Here is a 16115-nt window from a genome sequence, read left to right as displayed (position 1 = left end):
ATTCCCTTTATTGTTCAGTCGCTCAGTCATGTCCAACTCTTTGCGACCCCATGGACTGCAGCATGCCAGGCTTCCCTGTCCCTTACCATCTCCCAGAGTTTGCCCACGTTCATGTCCACTGAATCAGTGATGCCATCTAACCATCTCATCCTCTGTCGCCCTCTTCTGCCTTCAGTCTTTCCTAGCATCAGGCAGGGTCTCTTCGAAATGAGTTGGCTACTCACATTAGGTGGCCAAAGTATTATTCTCTTTACCAAGTCTTATCTTATGATACAATTCAGAGTTTTTTTTTAAAGATTTTTTTGATGTGGACCTTTTTTTCATCTTTATTCTTTTTTTAAAAAAATTTATTGTAAACTGAAGGATAATTACAGTATTGTGTTGGTTTCTGCCATACACGAATACGCATCGGCCATAGATATACACGTCCGCTCTCTCTTGAGCCTCCTCCCACCGCCAACCCTATCCCATGCTTCTAGGTGTTACAGAGCCCCAGTTTGAGTTCCCTGTGTGCTAAGTTGCCTCAGTCGTGTTCAACTCTTTGCGACCCCATGAACTGCAGTCCACCAGGCTACAGACTCTGTCCACGGAATTCTCCAGCCAATAATACTGGAGTGGGCTGCCATTTCCTTCTCCATGAGTTCCCTGAGTCATACAGCAAATTCCCGATGTGGACCACTGTTACTGAATTTGTTCCAATATTGCTCCTGTTTTAAGTTCTGGTGTTTTGGGCCTCAAGACATGTGTGATCCTAGCTTCCCAACCAGGGATCGGACCACATCCCCTGCATTGGAAGGTGCGGTCTTAACCACTGGACTTCCAGGGAAGTCTCCTGAGGTTTGTTTTTATAAATTAAGTTTTTAGTAAATAATTTAACATATTTCCACACTTTCTAAAGTGTTTATAGTTTTTTTAAATTTAAAGTCCTATTCTAACTGTGTAATATTTCAAACATACAGAAATATGAAGGAAACAATACACTGTACCTCCACCAAGAGATTTCGTATATTTGCTCCATCTCTTTAAAAGTTGTATCTGGGGACTTCCCTGGTGGTCCAATGGCTAAGACTCCACGCTCTCAATGCAGGGGGCCCAAGTTCGATCCCTGGTTGGGGAACTATATCCCACATACTGCAACTAAGACCTGGAACAGCCGAAAAAAAAAAAAGTTAAATATGCAACTAACCACCCCAAGACCTTCTCCATCTAGTTCCTCTCTCCCTCCCTATAGAAAATCACTCTCCTGAATCTGGTGTACACACTACTTCCCTGGGAGTGTTCAAATTTTCACTACCTGGCTCAAAAGGTCTTTAGTCCTCCTTCCTGAGGGGCTGGCAATTGTCAGCAGGGATGCAGGGAGAGTGACAAAGGACTAATCTGGAAGAATGGCAGCTCCACTCCAAAAAGGGGGCTTAGCAGGGCAAGGGGGTAGCTGGGGACGAGGACTGAGGCTTTACTGGGTGCTGAAGAGGAGGCTAGAAGGAGGTGCAAAGGGACTCAGACCAAAGGGGTAGTAGGTGAGGGAAGAGGAGAACCTGCAGGAGCACAGACTTGCGCTCCCCTAACTGTCAGAGAGGATGTGGCTGGAGTCTCTACAACTACCTGGAATACAGTCCCGGCTGGGCAGACCTCACCTCATAAGCCCATGGACTGCAGCATGCCAGGCAACCCCACGTCATGACCTGTTAGGTGGCATTTACTTTGGAGGAACTGACTTGCTTTAGTTCCTCTGAAGTGTTACACAGATTTGATGGAGATGATTCTGCTTTTCTATTTTTATTCTTCCTCAATTTGAAGTTGTCGGATAAAATAGAAGACACTTTCTCACAGACTTAGAGAAAGAACTTATGGTTACGGTGGGTGGGGACGGGGGGGATAGTTAGGGAGTTGGGGGTGGACATGTACACACCGCTTTATTTACAGTGGATAACAACAAAGACCTACTGTAGAACACAGGGAACTCTGCTCAATGTTATGTGGCAGCCTGGATGGGAGGGGAGTTTGGAAGAGAATGGACACATGTATATGTATGGCTGAGTCCCTTTGCTGTGCATCTGAAACTAGTTCACATCACTGTTAATCAGCTATACTCCAACACAAAAGAGTAAGTTAAAAAAAAAAAAAAAGACACCCAGTTGAGTCTGACTTTCAGATAAGCAAAGAATACTTTTTTAAAGTAAAAGTGTGTCTCAAATATTGCATGGTCATACTTATACTAAACAGGTATTTATCTGAAATTCAGATGTGAGTGTCCTATATATTTATTGCTAAATTTGGTAACTCTACCTCAATTTGAATATAGGAAAGACTTGGCAAAGCACTTAGTACGAGTCTGAAGAGAGAGTCAAAGGATTCTTCAGAACATTAATGAAGACACCATCTTTGTCAAGTTCTCAATGGCCTGCTGCTGCTGCTGCTAAGTCGCTTCAGTCGTGTCCGACTCTGTGCGACCCCATAGACGGCAGCCCACCAGGCTCCCCCGCCCCTGGGATTCTCCAGGCAAGAACACTGGAGTGGGTTGCCATTTCCTTCTCCAATGCATGAAAGTGAAAAGTGAAAGTGAAGTCCCTCAGTCATGTCCAACTCATCAGATCAGATCAGATTAGTCACTCAGTCGTATCCAACTCTTTGTGACCCCATGAATCGCAGCACGCCAGGCCTCCCTGTCCATCACCAACTCCCGGAGTTCACTCAGACTCACGTCCATTGAGTCAGTGATGCCATCCAGCCATCTCATCCTCTGTCGTCCCCTTCTCCTCCTGCCCCCAATCCCTCCCAGCATCAAGAGTCTTTTCCAATGAGTCAACTCTTCACATGAGGTGGCTAAAGTACTGGAGTTTCAGCTTCAGCATCATTCCTTCCAAAGAAATCCCAGGGCTGATCTCCTTCACAATGGACTGGTTGGATCTCCTTGCAGTCCAAGGGACTCTCAAGAGTCTTCTCCAACACCACAGTTCAAAAGCATCAATTCTTCGGCGCTCAGCCTTCTTCACAGTCCAACTCTCACATCCATACATGACCACAGGAAAAACCATAGCCTTGACTAGATGGACCTTTGTTGGCAAAGTAATGTCTCTGCTTTTGAATATGCTATCTAGGTTGGTCATAACTTTCCTTCCAAGGAGTAAGCGTCTTTTAATTTCATGGCTGCAGTCACCATCTGCAGTGATTTTGGAGCCCAGAAAAATAAAGTCTGACACTGTTTCCACTGTTTCCCCATCTATTTCCCATGAAGTGGTGGGACCGGATGCCATGATCTTCGTTTTCTGAACGTTGAGCAGCGACCCCATAAACTGCAGCCTACCAGGCTCCTCCATCCATGGGATTTTCCAGGCAAGAGTACTGGAGTGGGGTGCCATTGCCTTCTCCTCTCAATGGCCTAACACCGTTCAAAACAAGCCCACTGACTTTACTAAAAGTGGACAACGCCAAAACATTCTTATTTATTATTGAGATGAAATTCTCATATCATGATATTCACTTAAAGTATACAATTCAGTAGTTTTTAGTATAGTCAGAGTTGTGCTGCTGTTGCTGCTGCTAAGTTGCTTCAGTCGAGTCAGACTCTGTGCGACCCCATAGACGGCAGCCTACCAGGCTCCTCCATCCCTGGGATTTTCCAGGCAAGAATACTGGACTGGGTTGCCATTTCCTTCTCCAATGCATGAAAGTGAAAAGTGAAAGTGAAGTCTCTCAGTTGTGTCAGACTGTTCGCGACCCCATGGACTGCAGCCTACCAGGCTCCTCCATCTCTGGGATTTTCCAGGCAAGAATACTGGAGTGGGTTGCCATTTCCTTCTCCAATACCTGAAAGAGAAAAGTCAAAGTGAAGTCTCTCAGTCGTGTCAGACTGTTCTCGACCCCATGGACTGCAGCCTACCAGGCTCCTCCATCCATGGGAGTTTCCAGGCAAGAGTACTGGAATGGGTTGCCATTGCTTTCTCCGAGTTGTGCAGCTATCACTAACTCAATTTTAGAACAGTTTCACCACCTCAAAAGAAACCCAATACCCATCAATACGCCCCATTCCTGGTCCCCCACCCTCCACCTCCACTATATTTCCCAACCCCATCCACTATATTCCCCAACCCCATCCACTATATTCCCCAACCCCAGCCCCTGACAACCACTCACCAACTTTTTCTTTACCCATTCTGAACAGTTCATTTAAATGGAATCCACCATATGCGACCTTTTGTGTCCTGCATCTTTTACTCTTTAGTGTATTTTCAAGGCTCATCCACATTGCAGCAGGTATCAGAACCTCATTCATCATGAATAATATTCTTTTTTATATAAATACCAGGATGGGCCTATCAGTTCATCTACTGTTGAACATTTGGGTTGTTTCCATTCGTTGACTACTTTGAATAACGCTTCTAGGACAGAAGGGACAAACTGTAGTTTCCGGTGGAGTTTTTGGCCATATGGTCTAACACTGGGAGGAACTGTCAAATGGTTTCTAGAAGCATCTACGATTTCACATTCTTTGTTGTTTTTAGGGGGTGGGGTGGGGTGTTGTTTCTTAATTTTTAAAATAAACAATCTTCATGGTTTTCTCGGGGTCCGTGAGGATTGCCTGCTCCCAGGGACCGTCCTTCAGGGTTGCCTCTGCTAGGTCCCAACGATCCCCTCCTAGTCCCCAGGCCGCTGGAAACCACCGACCCAAACATTTATGAGCGCGCACTGTGGGAAACCTAGCTTCAGCTCCGCCCCCTCGGCGCTCCTCGGCAGAAAAACGGACGCCGCCTGGCTGAGGCTCTGTGGACATTGTAGTTTCCTTTCCAGTCCACCGCGCAGAGACCGCGGGGAGGGAAACTACAATCCCCAGAATGCTACGGTGCTACGGCAGCCGAGCGGGCCAATCCGCGCGACGCGCTCCAGCCCACCCTCCGGTCTGGGCTGCTCTCCAGGGCGTCTGTAAACACAGCCAGAGCCTGTCATGGAGGGGGAGGAGGAGGCGGCGGCGGCAGCGAAGGGAGGCGTTCTGGGCCGCCTCCAGGGTCCGCTCTGCCATTCCTGAACTGGTCCCTCGTCCCCGTGACTGTGGCATCAGGGAACCGAACTGTTAGGCGAGAGGAGGCGGTCAGAACCATATCCCCTTCTTCCCCCGGGGCGGGGCCGGGCCGGACCAGGCCGGCTGAGCCGGGGGAGGGCCGGCCTGTCTGCCGAGATGGATGACAGTAAGGTAAGTCCTGGGGTTTGCACGCTCCCCTGCCGCCGCCGCCTGCTTGTCGCTAAGTGCCCGTCCCGCCGCTGAGCCTCAGCCCCGTCCACCCAGCACCCAATAGACGTCTGCCTTAGACACCCCTGCGACTCCAGCTATGACCCCAGGTACCCAGACAAGAATTGAGGGAACAGCGGGCTGCGTTCTTCCAACAAGGGCCCACTCCGGAAAAATCACACTCAGGGCAAGCTTGTTGGTCAGCTTTTCCAGGTGGTGCAGACCCTAGTGCTCCCGAGATAAGTGAAGAAGCTACTGTGCTTTTTCTTTTTGCCTTCCGTTGCCCCCAACCAGCCTTTTTCCACATCGGAGACCTAAACTAGGGCACCCTGAACCGGCCCTGTTCCCCTAGACTGTCCCCTTTTCTTCTCTCAGGCTCCTTTACTCAATGCCCCATTCATATAATCTGTTCACTCCCCCTCTGAGCTATTTTCCTGTGGTTGGTTGGAACACTCTGCTAATCTCCTGTTGCTATTCGTCCAAAGCCTGGAATCTAACCTCTAGAAAGCCTTCTTCAAGAAAAGAAGTGAATTCCTTCTTGTTAATCTATGCCCACTCCCTCTTCGCTTATGCTGGTCACTTATCCCTGCGACGTTAAGATAACAGACAATATTCATTATTGGTTAATTCATATAGTTTGTTTATAACCTTCCTGTCTTTACTCGTTAGTGTCATCTAGTTATGTGTCATGAAGATAGTGATGCCCAGTTAATTGATCATCAGCTTATTGATGTTTTAGAATGTTTAGAAAGTTCGCCTTTTTTTTCTTTAAGGCATCAGACCCTAGAATTTGCCAGTTTTCAAAGCAGATACTCCTTCCCTCTGCTTTACTTTCCACTGTCTCTGGCATGCTGCTTTTGAGAGCTTTTTCCTTCGTTTGGGTACCCTTTCCCCCTCCACCTAACCAGTAACACTTTGATGCTATTAAGTTTTTGTTTGACACATCCTCAGAGAGGCTGAAAAAAATCTCCATCTTCTCTGTGCTGCTTGTGTTACTCTCCATCATCTCCTCTTCCTATTCCCGTGGGAGGCTCTGAGAAAAGTGACAGCAGGGACAGCCCAGGGCACTGCTCTGGAAGTAGGACTCACCTCTAGGAACCTTTACTTGGAAAGGGGTAAAGCCCTCCTAATAGGAAGTGGGATTTCCAAGTCAGAAACAGGGAGTTCTAAAACTTTTCTAGAAAAATCAGAAGGTAATTTTCCATAACAGTCTTTGCTAGCTTGATCTTTCAGTGTTAATTTTGAAATTAAATCCGAATACTGTATCCACTGTCTTTCCTAGATACGGCTGGCTGGGAAAGGATGCCAAATTAACATAGTCTTTAGTCTCCGTGGTTGGAGACTCTCATGGTATATTCTACAGAATTTTTGGTTGTTTCTTTTTCAAACCTTTGAAATATTTAATAACTTTCTCAAAGTCTTCAGTAATCTCAAATAAATTCAAGAAAAAAAAAAAAAAAACAGGATTTTGAGTTATTTTACCTGCCTATAAATCACATAGAACTTATTTCTAAAACAAGCAAGCTGTAGTGGAGGGTATGGTGTTACGGTTTTGCCTAAAAGAGTGAGGTTAAAATTTGCAAGTAGACTATTCATAACGATTCACAAGTAACCTCTTAGATGGTTCATAGGTAAGCAAAATGAATTGAGTTCTCATTCTTTACTAATTCATTGTTTTTGTGGCAGAAACCAGCAGTTTCTTTATTCTTTAATGATTTTGGAAAAGGAAATCCATTTCAGATGTATGTGGATGGATATTGGTTCTGTGAATATACTACTTTCACTTTGAATACATGTCGAAGCCATGGATGAGTAATATTTAAATGCCATGTACTGCAAGATTGGACTACTCTGTGAGGAGTCAGGCGGTATGAAACGGCCTTTTTAAAAGGCTCCCAATCCTGCCTTTCCCTGTGCTCTAATTGTTACAGTCCTGCGAAGTTGTATTGTTCTCCCAGTATATCCATCCAGGCTCACACACACAACACATTTTCCCTCCCATTATGTATGGGTGATGGAGTCTCAGGTTCTGAGGGAAGCTGCAGTAGGGAAGCCGAGGGTTGGGGCTTGGAAGTGTGGTTGTGCTGGTGAGAACATAAAAGATGACAGACCGACTGACAGAAAGGCCAGGGCAACAGGACGAGGACAGAGTGGGCAGGGTCAGCAGTCAGAGAGAAGCAGTGTTTGAATGAACAGGTCAGGAAATAGAATGACACTGTGACGACCTCTCTTTATAAAGATTCTGTATTCTGAGTTGTTTTCATCAGTGGTGATGAGTGAGTCTGCAAGAGCGCTGCATGTTCTGCTGTCTGGTTTCCTGGAGTCAGAGCAGGACAGATTGGAATGGCCGGTGCAGCTTTGCCTCCCAAGTGTCTAGCAATGTGCCTGGTACATTACATCATAGAGTACTGGTTCACAAAGACTAAGCTGGATTGGAACAGAGAGGCATTAAGGAGACTGCTCGAGGTGTAGCTGGGATTTATTAATATTCATCAATGTGCTCTGCTGAGCCAGAGTATACAGACTACAGCAAACGGGAAAAAGAACGCAAGAGACAGAGTGGGTATCTAAGACTGAGGGCTTGGGGAAGTGCTGAGTAGTAGATCTCAAATTCTGATTGAGCAGATCTCTACTTAACCTAGTTAGGAAGGAAAAAAAAAAATCTTGGTTGAGTTAACCTTTTTGAGCTTCTGTTTTATGTTAAATGGTCACTGCCTTTTCCCCAGGCTTTGTTGAGGATCAGAGATCATGCATAGGAAGCATCAAGTACAGAGTAAACACATACTAGGCACCCAGAAATGTTACCATTGTTACATTACCTGGCAGCGATGTCCTTGGTCTTCTGCACAGTGCAGCAGGCACCCGAGATGCTCACTGTAGTCATTATTAGGTGTGTGCTCTTTCGTGATATTTGCAGCTGTGTTTCCCCCATACTACCCTCCTTTCTTAGTGATGCTCCCAAATGGGACAGGAACAATGGAATGGGACGTGAAATGGCCCTTCCCTGTCAGATTGTGTGAGAATGGTAGTCTCTTGAGCCCACCTATGTGTCCTCCACTGGAGAAAAGTGTTTCTTTTTATGAAAGCCTTTTCTCCCTAACCTGCTGCATTCAATTATAAAGAAAATTGAAAGGAGTCATTTTCAGGGGCTTTGATCATAGAGAGTTCTTATTTCCAATTTTATATTTGACTTTCATGTTTATCAAATGAATGAATGAGTGACTTGAAATACCCTAGATAGCTGCGTTCCTGCCACAGACAAAGCTGATAAAAGATGACATTTCTGTATAGCCTAACTATAATATATAATGTATAATATATAATGCCCTATATGACATTTGCTGCTACTGCTGCTACTGCTAAGTCGCTTCAGTTGTGTCCGACTCTGTGAGACCCCATAGATGGCAGCCCACCAGGTCCACCGTCCCTGGGATTCTCCAGGCAAGAACACTGGAGCGGGTTGCCATTGCCTTCTCCAATGCGTGAAAGTGAAGTCGCTCAGTCGTGTCCGACCCTCAGCGACCCCATGGACTGCAGCCTACCAGGCTCCTCCGTCCATGGGATTTTCCAGGCAAGAGTACTGGAGTGGGGTGCCATTGTCTTCTCTGATATGATGTTTAGGGCATCAATTTCCACTTGAGGGACTGGTGAGAAAGTCCCTCTCTGGCCTCAGAATACTGATATGAGCTGCTGTTCTTCTGCATACTTCCTTTCCACCTGAGCTCCGCACAATTATCTTAAAATGCCTTATACCTTCCTTACCCCTTATGTCTTTGTTCCATTCAGTTGTTCTGAGTAGTGCTGGTTCTCACAAAAATTTTTACTTGGCCAAAAAATCTCTTTGACATTCCCAGAACTCAGTTGGTAAGGAATCTGCCTGCAATGCAGGAAACCCAGTTTCGATCCCTGGGTCAGCAAGGTACCCTGGAGACGTAAATGGCAACCTGCTCCAGTATTCTTGCCTGGAAAATCCCATGGATAGAGGAGACTGGTAGGCTGCAGTCCATGGGGTCACAAGAGTCAGATACGACGTAGTGAATAAACCAAACCAGAGCTGTCCTTTGGCCCCTAAAGTCCCTCCTCTTGGCCCCTTAGCCATCCTTTGCTACAGCTGGAACTGCCCTCTTTGGGCAGTGACAGAGCTCAGACACTTTCTACCTTTTCTGTCCTCCTGATCCATCCATGCTTTCAACAAGACCAAGGCAGAAGAGCCAGCTCCTTTGCCAAACTAGACAGCTTGTTAACATTTTAAATGTGCCCCCTTTTCCTGTCTAGGTCCCGTGTACATTGGGGTACCTCTGCAGATATCAGTTGAAATTGAAGTTTAAATAACCTTATTCAGAATGTTTTGTGCTTTAAGATTTTCACAAAAGTTTGTTCATTTATTCATTTCTCCATTCTTCATCAAACATTTGTTGGACACCTAATATGTACGAGACATTGTGCTAGACAGTAGAGATTCAGAGATGAGTAAGAGTTTATAATATTCTCAGGAACTGATGTTTCAGTGGACTAGATAAACATACAGAAAAATAACTACTGCGTGGTGAGGTGAGAAACGAGGGCAGTGACAGCAAAGTGCTTCGAGGGCACCAAGAATGGATGCCTGTCTGGGTCTGTCAGACATGGGTTCACACAGTAGGCATGAATCTGTCAGGAAGAATAGAAGTGCCCCAGAAAATGGGAAAGAGGGAACATCCTATACTAAAGCATATTGCACTGGAAAATAAGTATTTTGGTACAAGCTGGAGCAGGAGTTGGGAGATTTTCTGTAAAGGACCAGATAGTAAATATCTGTGGGCCATGTGATCTCTGTTGTAATTACTCAACTCTGCCATTGAAACGTGAAAGCAGCCATAGGCAGAACGTAATGAATGGGTGTGGCTGTATTCTGATAAAACTTTATTTCCCAAAACAGGCAGCTGGCTGACTTTAGTCGGCCAGGTGGGCTGAAGTTTGCTGATCCCTGAGCTGAGCATAAGGCACAAGTAGAGATGTGGGCAGAGACAAGGATGGAAAGATAACCAGGTGCCCGATCAGGATTTGCTTGGCAAGTTAAGCTAAGAAATTTGGGAAATCTGATTTCTACCACTTTCAAGCTATTATGATTTTGGACAGATTATTATTTTTTAAATTGAAGTATAGTTGATTTACAATAGTGCATTAGTTTCAGGTATACAGCAAAGCGATTCAGTTATATATATATTTTTCAGAGTATTTTCCATTATAGGTTATTATAAGATATTGCATATGGTTCCCTGTGCTATACAGTAAAGCCTTGTTGCTTATCTATTTTAATCTATCTGTAATGCAGGAGACCCCATTTCCATTACTAGGTCAAGAAGATCCACTGGAGAAGGAATAGGCTACCCACTCCAGTATTCCTGGGCTTCCCTGGTGGCTCAGATAGTAAAGAATCAGATGGCCCGCAATGTGGGAGACCTGGGTTTGATCCCTGGGTTGGGAAGATCCTCTGAAGGAAGGCATGGCAATGCGCTCTAGTATTCTTGCTTGGAGAATCCCCATGGACAGAGGAGCCTGGTAGGCTACAGTCCATGGGGTCACAGAGAGTTGGACATGACTGAACAACTAAACACAGTGTGTATCTATTAATCCCATAGTCCTAGTTTATCCCTACCCACCTCCCTTTTCCCTTTAGTAATCATAAATTTGTTTTCTGTCAGTGTGTCTTTTTTTTTTTTGTATATAGGCTAATTGGTATTATTTTTTAGATTCTACATTAAGTAATATAATACTTGTCTTTCTCTGACTTACTTCACTAAGTATAATATTCTCTAGGTCCATCCATGTTGCTGCAAATGGCAATATTTCTTTTATTTTTTATAACTAATATTCCATTTTATATATACATATTATATATATATATATATAACACACACATATATTCATTATACACACATACACACACACACACACACACACTATATCTTCTTAAACCAATAGTCTGCTGAGGGGCACTTGAGTTATGTCCATGTCTTGGTTATGGACTTTCATAGTGCTGCTATGATCATTGGGATGCATGTATCTTTTTGAGTTAGAGTTTTCTTCTTTTCTGAATATATACCCAGGAATGGGGTTGCCGGATCATATGGTAGCTCTACTTTTGTTTTTAAGGAACCACCATAGTATTTTCCATAGTAACTGTACCAATTTACCTTCCCACCAACAGTGTCAGAGGGTTCCCTTTTTTCCTACACCCTCTCCAGTATTTGTTACTTGTAGACTTTTTGATGATAGCCATTCTGCCAGGTGTGAGGTAAGCACCTCATTGTGGTTTTGATTTGCATTGCTCTAACAATAAGCAACGTTGAGCATCTTTTCATGTGCCTGTTGGCTATCTGTGTGTCCTTTAGGTCTTCAGCCCATTTATTGTTTACCTTTTGATACTGAGTTATGTGAACTGTTCCTATGTTTTGGATAGTAACCCCTTGTCATTTGCATTGTTAATAAGTATTATCTACCATTCTCAAGGTTGTCTTTTTTTTTTTTTTTTTGGTTTCCTTTGCTGTGCAAAAGCTCTAAAGTTTGATTAGTGCCATTTGTTTATTTTTGCTTTTATTTTGGGACACTTTTGCCTTGGGAGACTGATCAATGAAAATATTGCTATGATTTATGTTGAACAGATTATCAGAACTGTATTTCATTACCTATAAAATAGATGGGTTAACTTTATTGAGTTAGTGTAAGAGTTAAGAATGAAATGTTACATGTATTAGAAAAAAAAAAACATAGTGCATAAGGGGTTCAAAATAAATGCTTGTTCTGTGTGACTCCTCCTCACCAGCTTGGTTACACTGCTCACAAGAAAGACCTGAGCTGAAGACGATGCTGGAGACTGTTAGAATATAGGTGTATGCAGCATGCATAAAATCCTTGAAGGATGAAGAAGGTGGACAGGAGAGAGAGCTAGAGACAGAACCCTGGCAGACTATAAAATGATCAGAAGAGGTGGAGGAATAGGATTCAACAAACTGAAAAGAAGAGGTTAGTGATATAGGAGATCCACACACACACACACACAAAAAGGATTAGTATTCCATCTAAAGGAAGTAGGGAAAAAGTATCCACTGAATTTCAAAAATAGGAGGTGGTTTGTGAACCTAGCAAGAGAAGCTTCAACAGAGTGATGGCGCCGAAGCCGAAATGTAGTGGTTGAGGGAAAGTGGGTGGGAAGGAAGCAAAGAGAGTTGAATACAGTGTGCAGGCCGACTCAGATAAACTGTAGGTTCACTTACAGACTATTGCAGTAAAGCGAATACCACAATACAGCAAGCCTCGTAAATTTTTTTGTTTCCCAATGAGTATAAAAGTTATGTCTACACTAGACGGTAGTCTGTGTAGTATAACAGTATAATGTTATTAAAGTATGCTATTAAAGTATGCTATTTAAGTATGCTAGTAGTAGTATGACAGTATGTTATTAAAGTATGCTATTTAAGTATACAATAGCATGATCTCTTTAAAAAAAAAAAAAGTACATCATTGCTAAAAAATGCTAACCATCATCTGACAATGCCGAGTTGCCATAAACCTTCAATTTGTAAAAAAAAAAAAAAAAAACGCAGTAAAGTGAAGCACAATGAAATGAGATATGTCTGCAGACCACTGTTACTGAGTCAGTCTATAATAGTTTTGGGGATTGCTAAAATATATGTATAATTGTATTACATTTAGCTTCAAACAGTTAACAGCAAGGGGAGGGGAGGATTAAGGGTTAGGTGAGGAGAGGCAGGGGTGAACACTCAGTCAGAAATGCCTGCTTTATCTTGTTTCTCCTCTGTTGACTAGAAAACCTGGCAGAGAGGTTAGCAGCAGGAAGATGGGATTAGACTTTCTCTCTTTCGGAAGAGCTGGTAAATAAAAGAGAAAAAGCCTGAACAACAGCTGTGAAGGAAGTTAAAGGAGCCTTAACCCCAAATGAAAGTGTAGCTGCTTGTTTTTTTTCTTTAAAGTGGTAAAGCGCAGTGTCTGGCCACAGTCATATGTGTCTTATTTTTCTTTAATTGATGGCAGATAAGGTTTCACTTTATGTTTTCAAAAGAAAAGTGAAACAGGCTTTCCTGCTATTTTCCTTCTTAGCTGGGGTTGATGCTACCACTTCATGTAAATACAGTAGTTCTTGTACACTTAACAACTTGAAACTTTGATGAGTTGCCTTAAGAATTAGAGCATTAGGATGGAAATAAGTGCAAGAGGGGTGGTAAAATAATAAGAGTTATTGATTGGTTTTTCAGATTTTATATCCCTTATGAGAGAGGTTTCGTTTTCTTTTTTCTCTTTTTTTAAAAAAAATTTACAACTTTTATAAGCTGGTGGTAGTGGTGGTCATAGTAATACCAATTTAAAATAAATTGCGAAATATTGTTAATTTTTCTTTGCATTTATTCATTCAGTCGTCAGTCTTTGAATAAATGTCTGTCTCTGGGCCAGGTGCAGTAGCACAGCTTCTGTGCCCGAGGTGCTCACATCGCCTGAAGGCAACAGAACTTAAATCTGTGAGGCCACTCTAACATACAGTTCAGTGTGATATTGACTGTATGTTCTAGAAATATGGAGAAGAAAAGTAACATGTGGACAGAAGTGACTGTCAGCAAGAGCTTTGCAGAATGAGGGCCAGGGCTGACTGTAACCAAAGAAAGCTTAGTATTTGCTGGTTTGGATGGTGGGATGGTGGTGGGCGGTGTGAAGAGCGAACATTTAGAGAATTGGTGAGGACAAGTAGGAATTCAGGGGGCAGGGTGAGGTCCCTAAGGACACTGGCATGACTTGCTGGGGTAAATGAAAGAGAAAAATGGCTTGGTGAGTGGGAGCCTGGATGTAGCATGTTGAAGAATGGCCTCTAGAAAGATATATCCACGTGCTAGCCCCTGGAACCTGTGGATATCACCTTATATGGATAAAGAGGGAATACTAGATGGCCCCAAATGTGATTTAGGTAAGGATTTGAGAGGATGAGTGTACCTTGGATTCTCTGAATGAGCTGTAAATCCAGTGATAAATGTCCTCCTAAGAGTGAGGCCAAGGGAGATTTGAGAAACAGATGTGGAGGCAATGTGACCTCAGAGGCAGTGATTGGACTGATGTGGCCACAGATGAAGGAATGCTCATGGCCACCAGCGGCTCCTGCAAGCGGCAAAGGATGACTTCTCCCCTAGAGCCTCTAGAGGGAGTGCAGTCCTGCCAAGAACAGAGAGAATACATGTCTGTTGTTTTCAGCCACCAAGTTTGTGGTAATTGTTACAGCAGCCACAAGAAACTGGATTTGGTGACCTAGTAAGCAGAGCTGAGCCAGAGGTCTCTTCTTGAGCTGCAAAGAGACACAGCCTCAGTTCAGTTCAGTCTCTCAGTCGTGTCCAACTCTTTGTGACCCCATGAACAGCAGCACTCCAGGCCTTCCTGTCCATCACCAACTGCCGGAGTCCACCTAAACCCACGTCCATTGAGTCGGTGATGTTATCTAACCATCTCATCCTGTCGTCCCCTTCTCCTCCTGCCTTCAATCTTTCCCAGCATCAGGGTCTTTTCAGATGAGTCAGCTCTTTGCATCAGGTGGCCAAAATATTGGAGTTTTAGGTTCACATCAGTCCTTCCAATGAACACCCAGGACTGATTTACTTTAGGATGGACTGGTTGGATCTCCTTGCAGTCCAAGGGACTCTCAAGAGTCTTCTCCAACACCACAGTTTAAAAGCATCAATTCTTCGGCGCTCAGATTTCTTTATAGTCCAACTCTCACATCCATACATTACTACTGGAAAAACTATAGCCTTGACTAGATGGATTTTTGTTGACAAAGTAATGTCTCTGCTTTTTAATATGCTGTCTAGGTTGGTCATAACTTTCCTTCCAAGGAGTAAGCGTCTTTTAATTTCATGGCTGCAGTCACCATCTGCAGTGATTTTGGAGCCCCCAAAAATAAAGTCTGACACTGTTTCCACTGTTTCCCCATCTAATTGCCATGAAGTGATGGGACCGGATGCCATGATCTTAATTTTTCTGAATGTTGAGCTTTAAGCCAACTTTTTCGCTCTCCTCTTTTACTTTCATCAAGAGGCTCTTTAGTTCCTCTTCACTTTCTGCCATAAGGGTGGTGTCATCTGCATACCCGAGGTTATTGATATTTCTCCCAGCAGTCTTGATTCCAGCTGTGCTTCTTCCAGCCCAGTGTTTCTCATGATGTACTCTGCTGCTGCTGCTGCTGCTAAGTCGCTTCAGTCGTGTCTGACTCTGTGAGACCCCATAGACGGCAGCCCACTAGGCTCCCCCGTCCCTGGGATTCTCCAGGCAAGAACACTGGAGCGGGTTGCCATTTCCTTCTCCAATGCATGAAAGTGAAAAGTGAAAGTGAAATCGCTCAGTGGTGTCCGACTCTTATCGACCCCATGGACTGCAGCCTACCAGGCTCCTCCGTCCATGGGATTTTCCAGGGAAGAGTACTGGAGTGGGGTGCCATTGCCTTCTCCAATGTACTCTGCATATAAGTTAAATAAGCAGAGTGACAATATACAGCCTTGATGTACTCCTTTTCCTATTTGGGACCAGTCTGTTGTTCCATGTCCAGTTCTAACTGTTGCTTCCTGACCTGCATACAGGTTTCTCAAGAGGCAGGTCAGGTGGTCTGGTATTCCCATCTCTTTCAGAATTTTCCACAGTTTATTGTGATCCACACAGTCAAAGGCTTTGGTATAGTCAATAAAGCAGAAATAGATGTTTTTCTGGAACTCTTGCTTTTTCGATGATCCAGCAGATGTTGGCAATTTGATCTCTGATTCCTTTGCCTTTTCTAAAACCAGCTTGAACATCAGGAAGTTCACAGTTCACGTATTGCTGAAGCCTGGCTTGGAGAATTTTGAGCATTACTTTACTAGCG

The 16115-nt window shown here is 43.9% G+C and overlaps 1 protein-coding gene and 1 long non-coding RNA gene across 2 annotated transcripts in view; one reads left to right on the top strand and one right to left on the bottom strand.

The window, feature by feature from the left end:
- Positions 1-1431: 1431 nt before the first annotated feature.
- Positions 1432-4717, bottom strand: LOC147372671 (uncharacterized). Its single transcript, XR_015164253.1, has 2 exons — positions 4135-4717; positions 1432-3807 (listed from the first exon to the last, which is right to left on the bottom strand). It is a non-coding gene; the product is annotated as an uncharacterized LOC147372671 (long non-coding RNA).
- A 187-nt stretch (positions 4718-4904) lies between these two features.
- Positions 4905-16115, top strand: part of CREBL2 (cAMP responsive element binding protein like 2) — a 29502-nt gene continuing 18291 nt past the window's right edge. Inside the window, exon 1 of the mRNA XM_086401964.1 lies at positions 4905-5188. Coding sequence (XP_086258090.1) covers positions 5174-5188 — 15 coding nt within the window. The 5' untranslated portion in view covers positions 4905-5173. The remainder of the gene's footprint in view (positions 5189-16115) is intronic.

This window comes from Bos grunniens, chromosome 5 (genome assembly GCF_055505025.1).
Source record: "Bos grunniens cultivar Pamir isolate PY7600 chromosome 5, Bosgru_T2T1.0, whole genome shotgun sequence".
Taxonomy (NCBI): Eukaryota; Metazoa; Chordata; class Mammalia; order Artiodactyla; family Bovidae; genus Bos; species Bos grunniens.
Note: the sequence above shows the minus strand (reverse complement) of the source record. Positions and strands in the feature narration are given on the sequence as shown.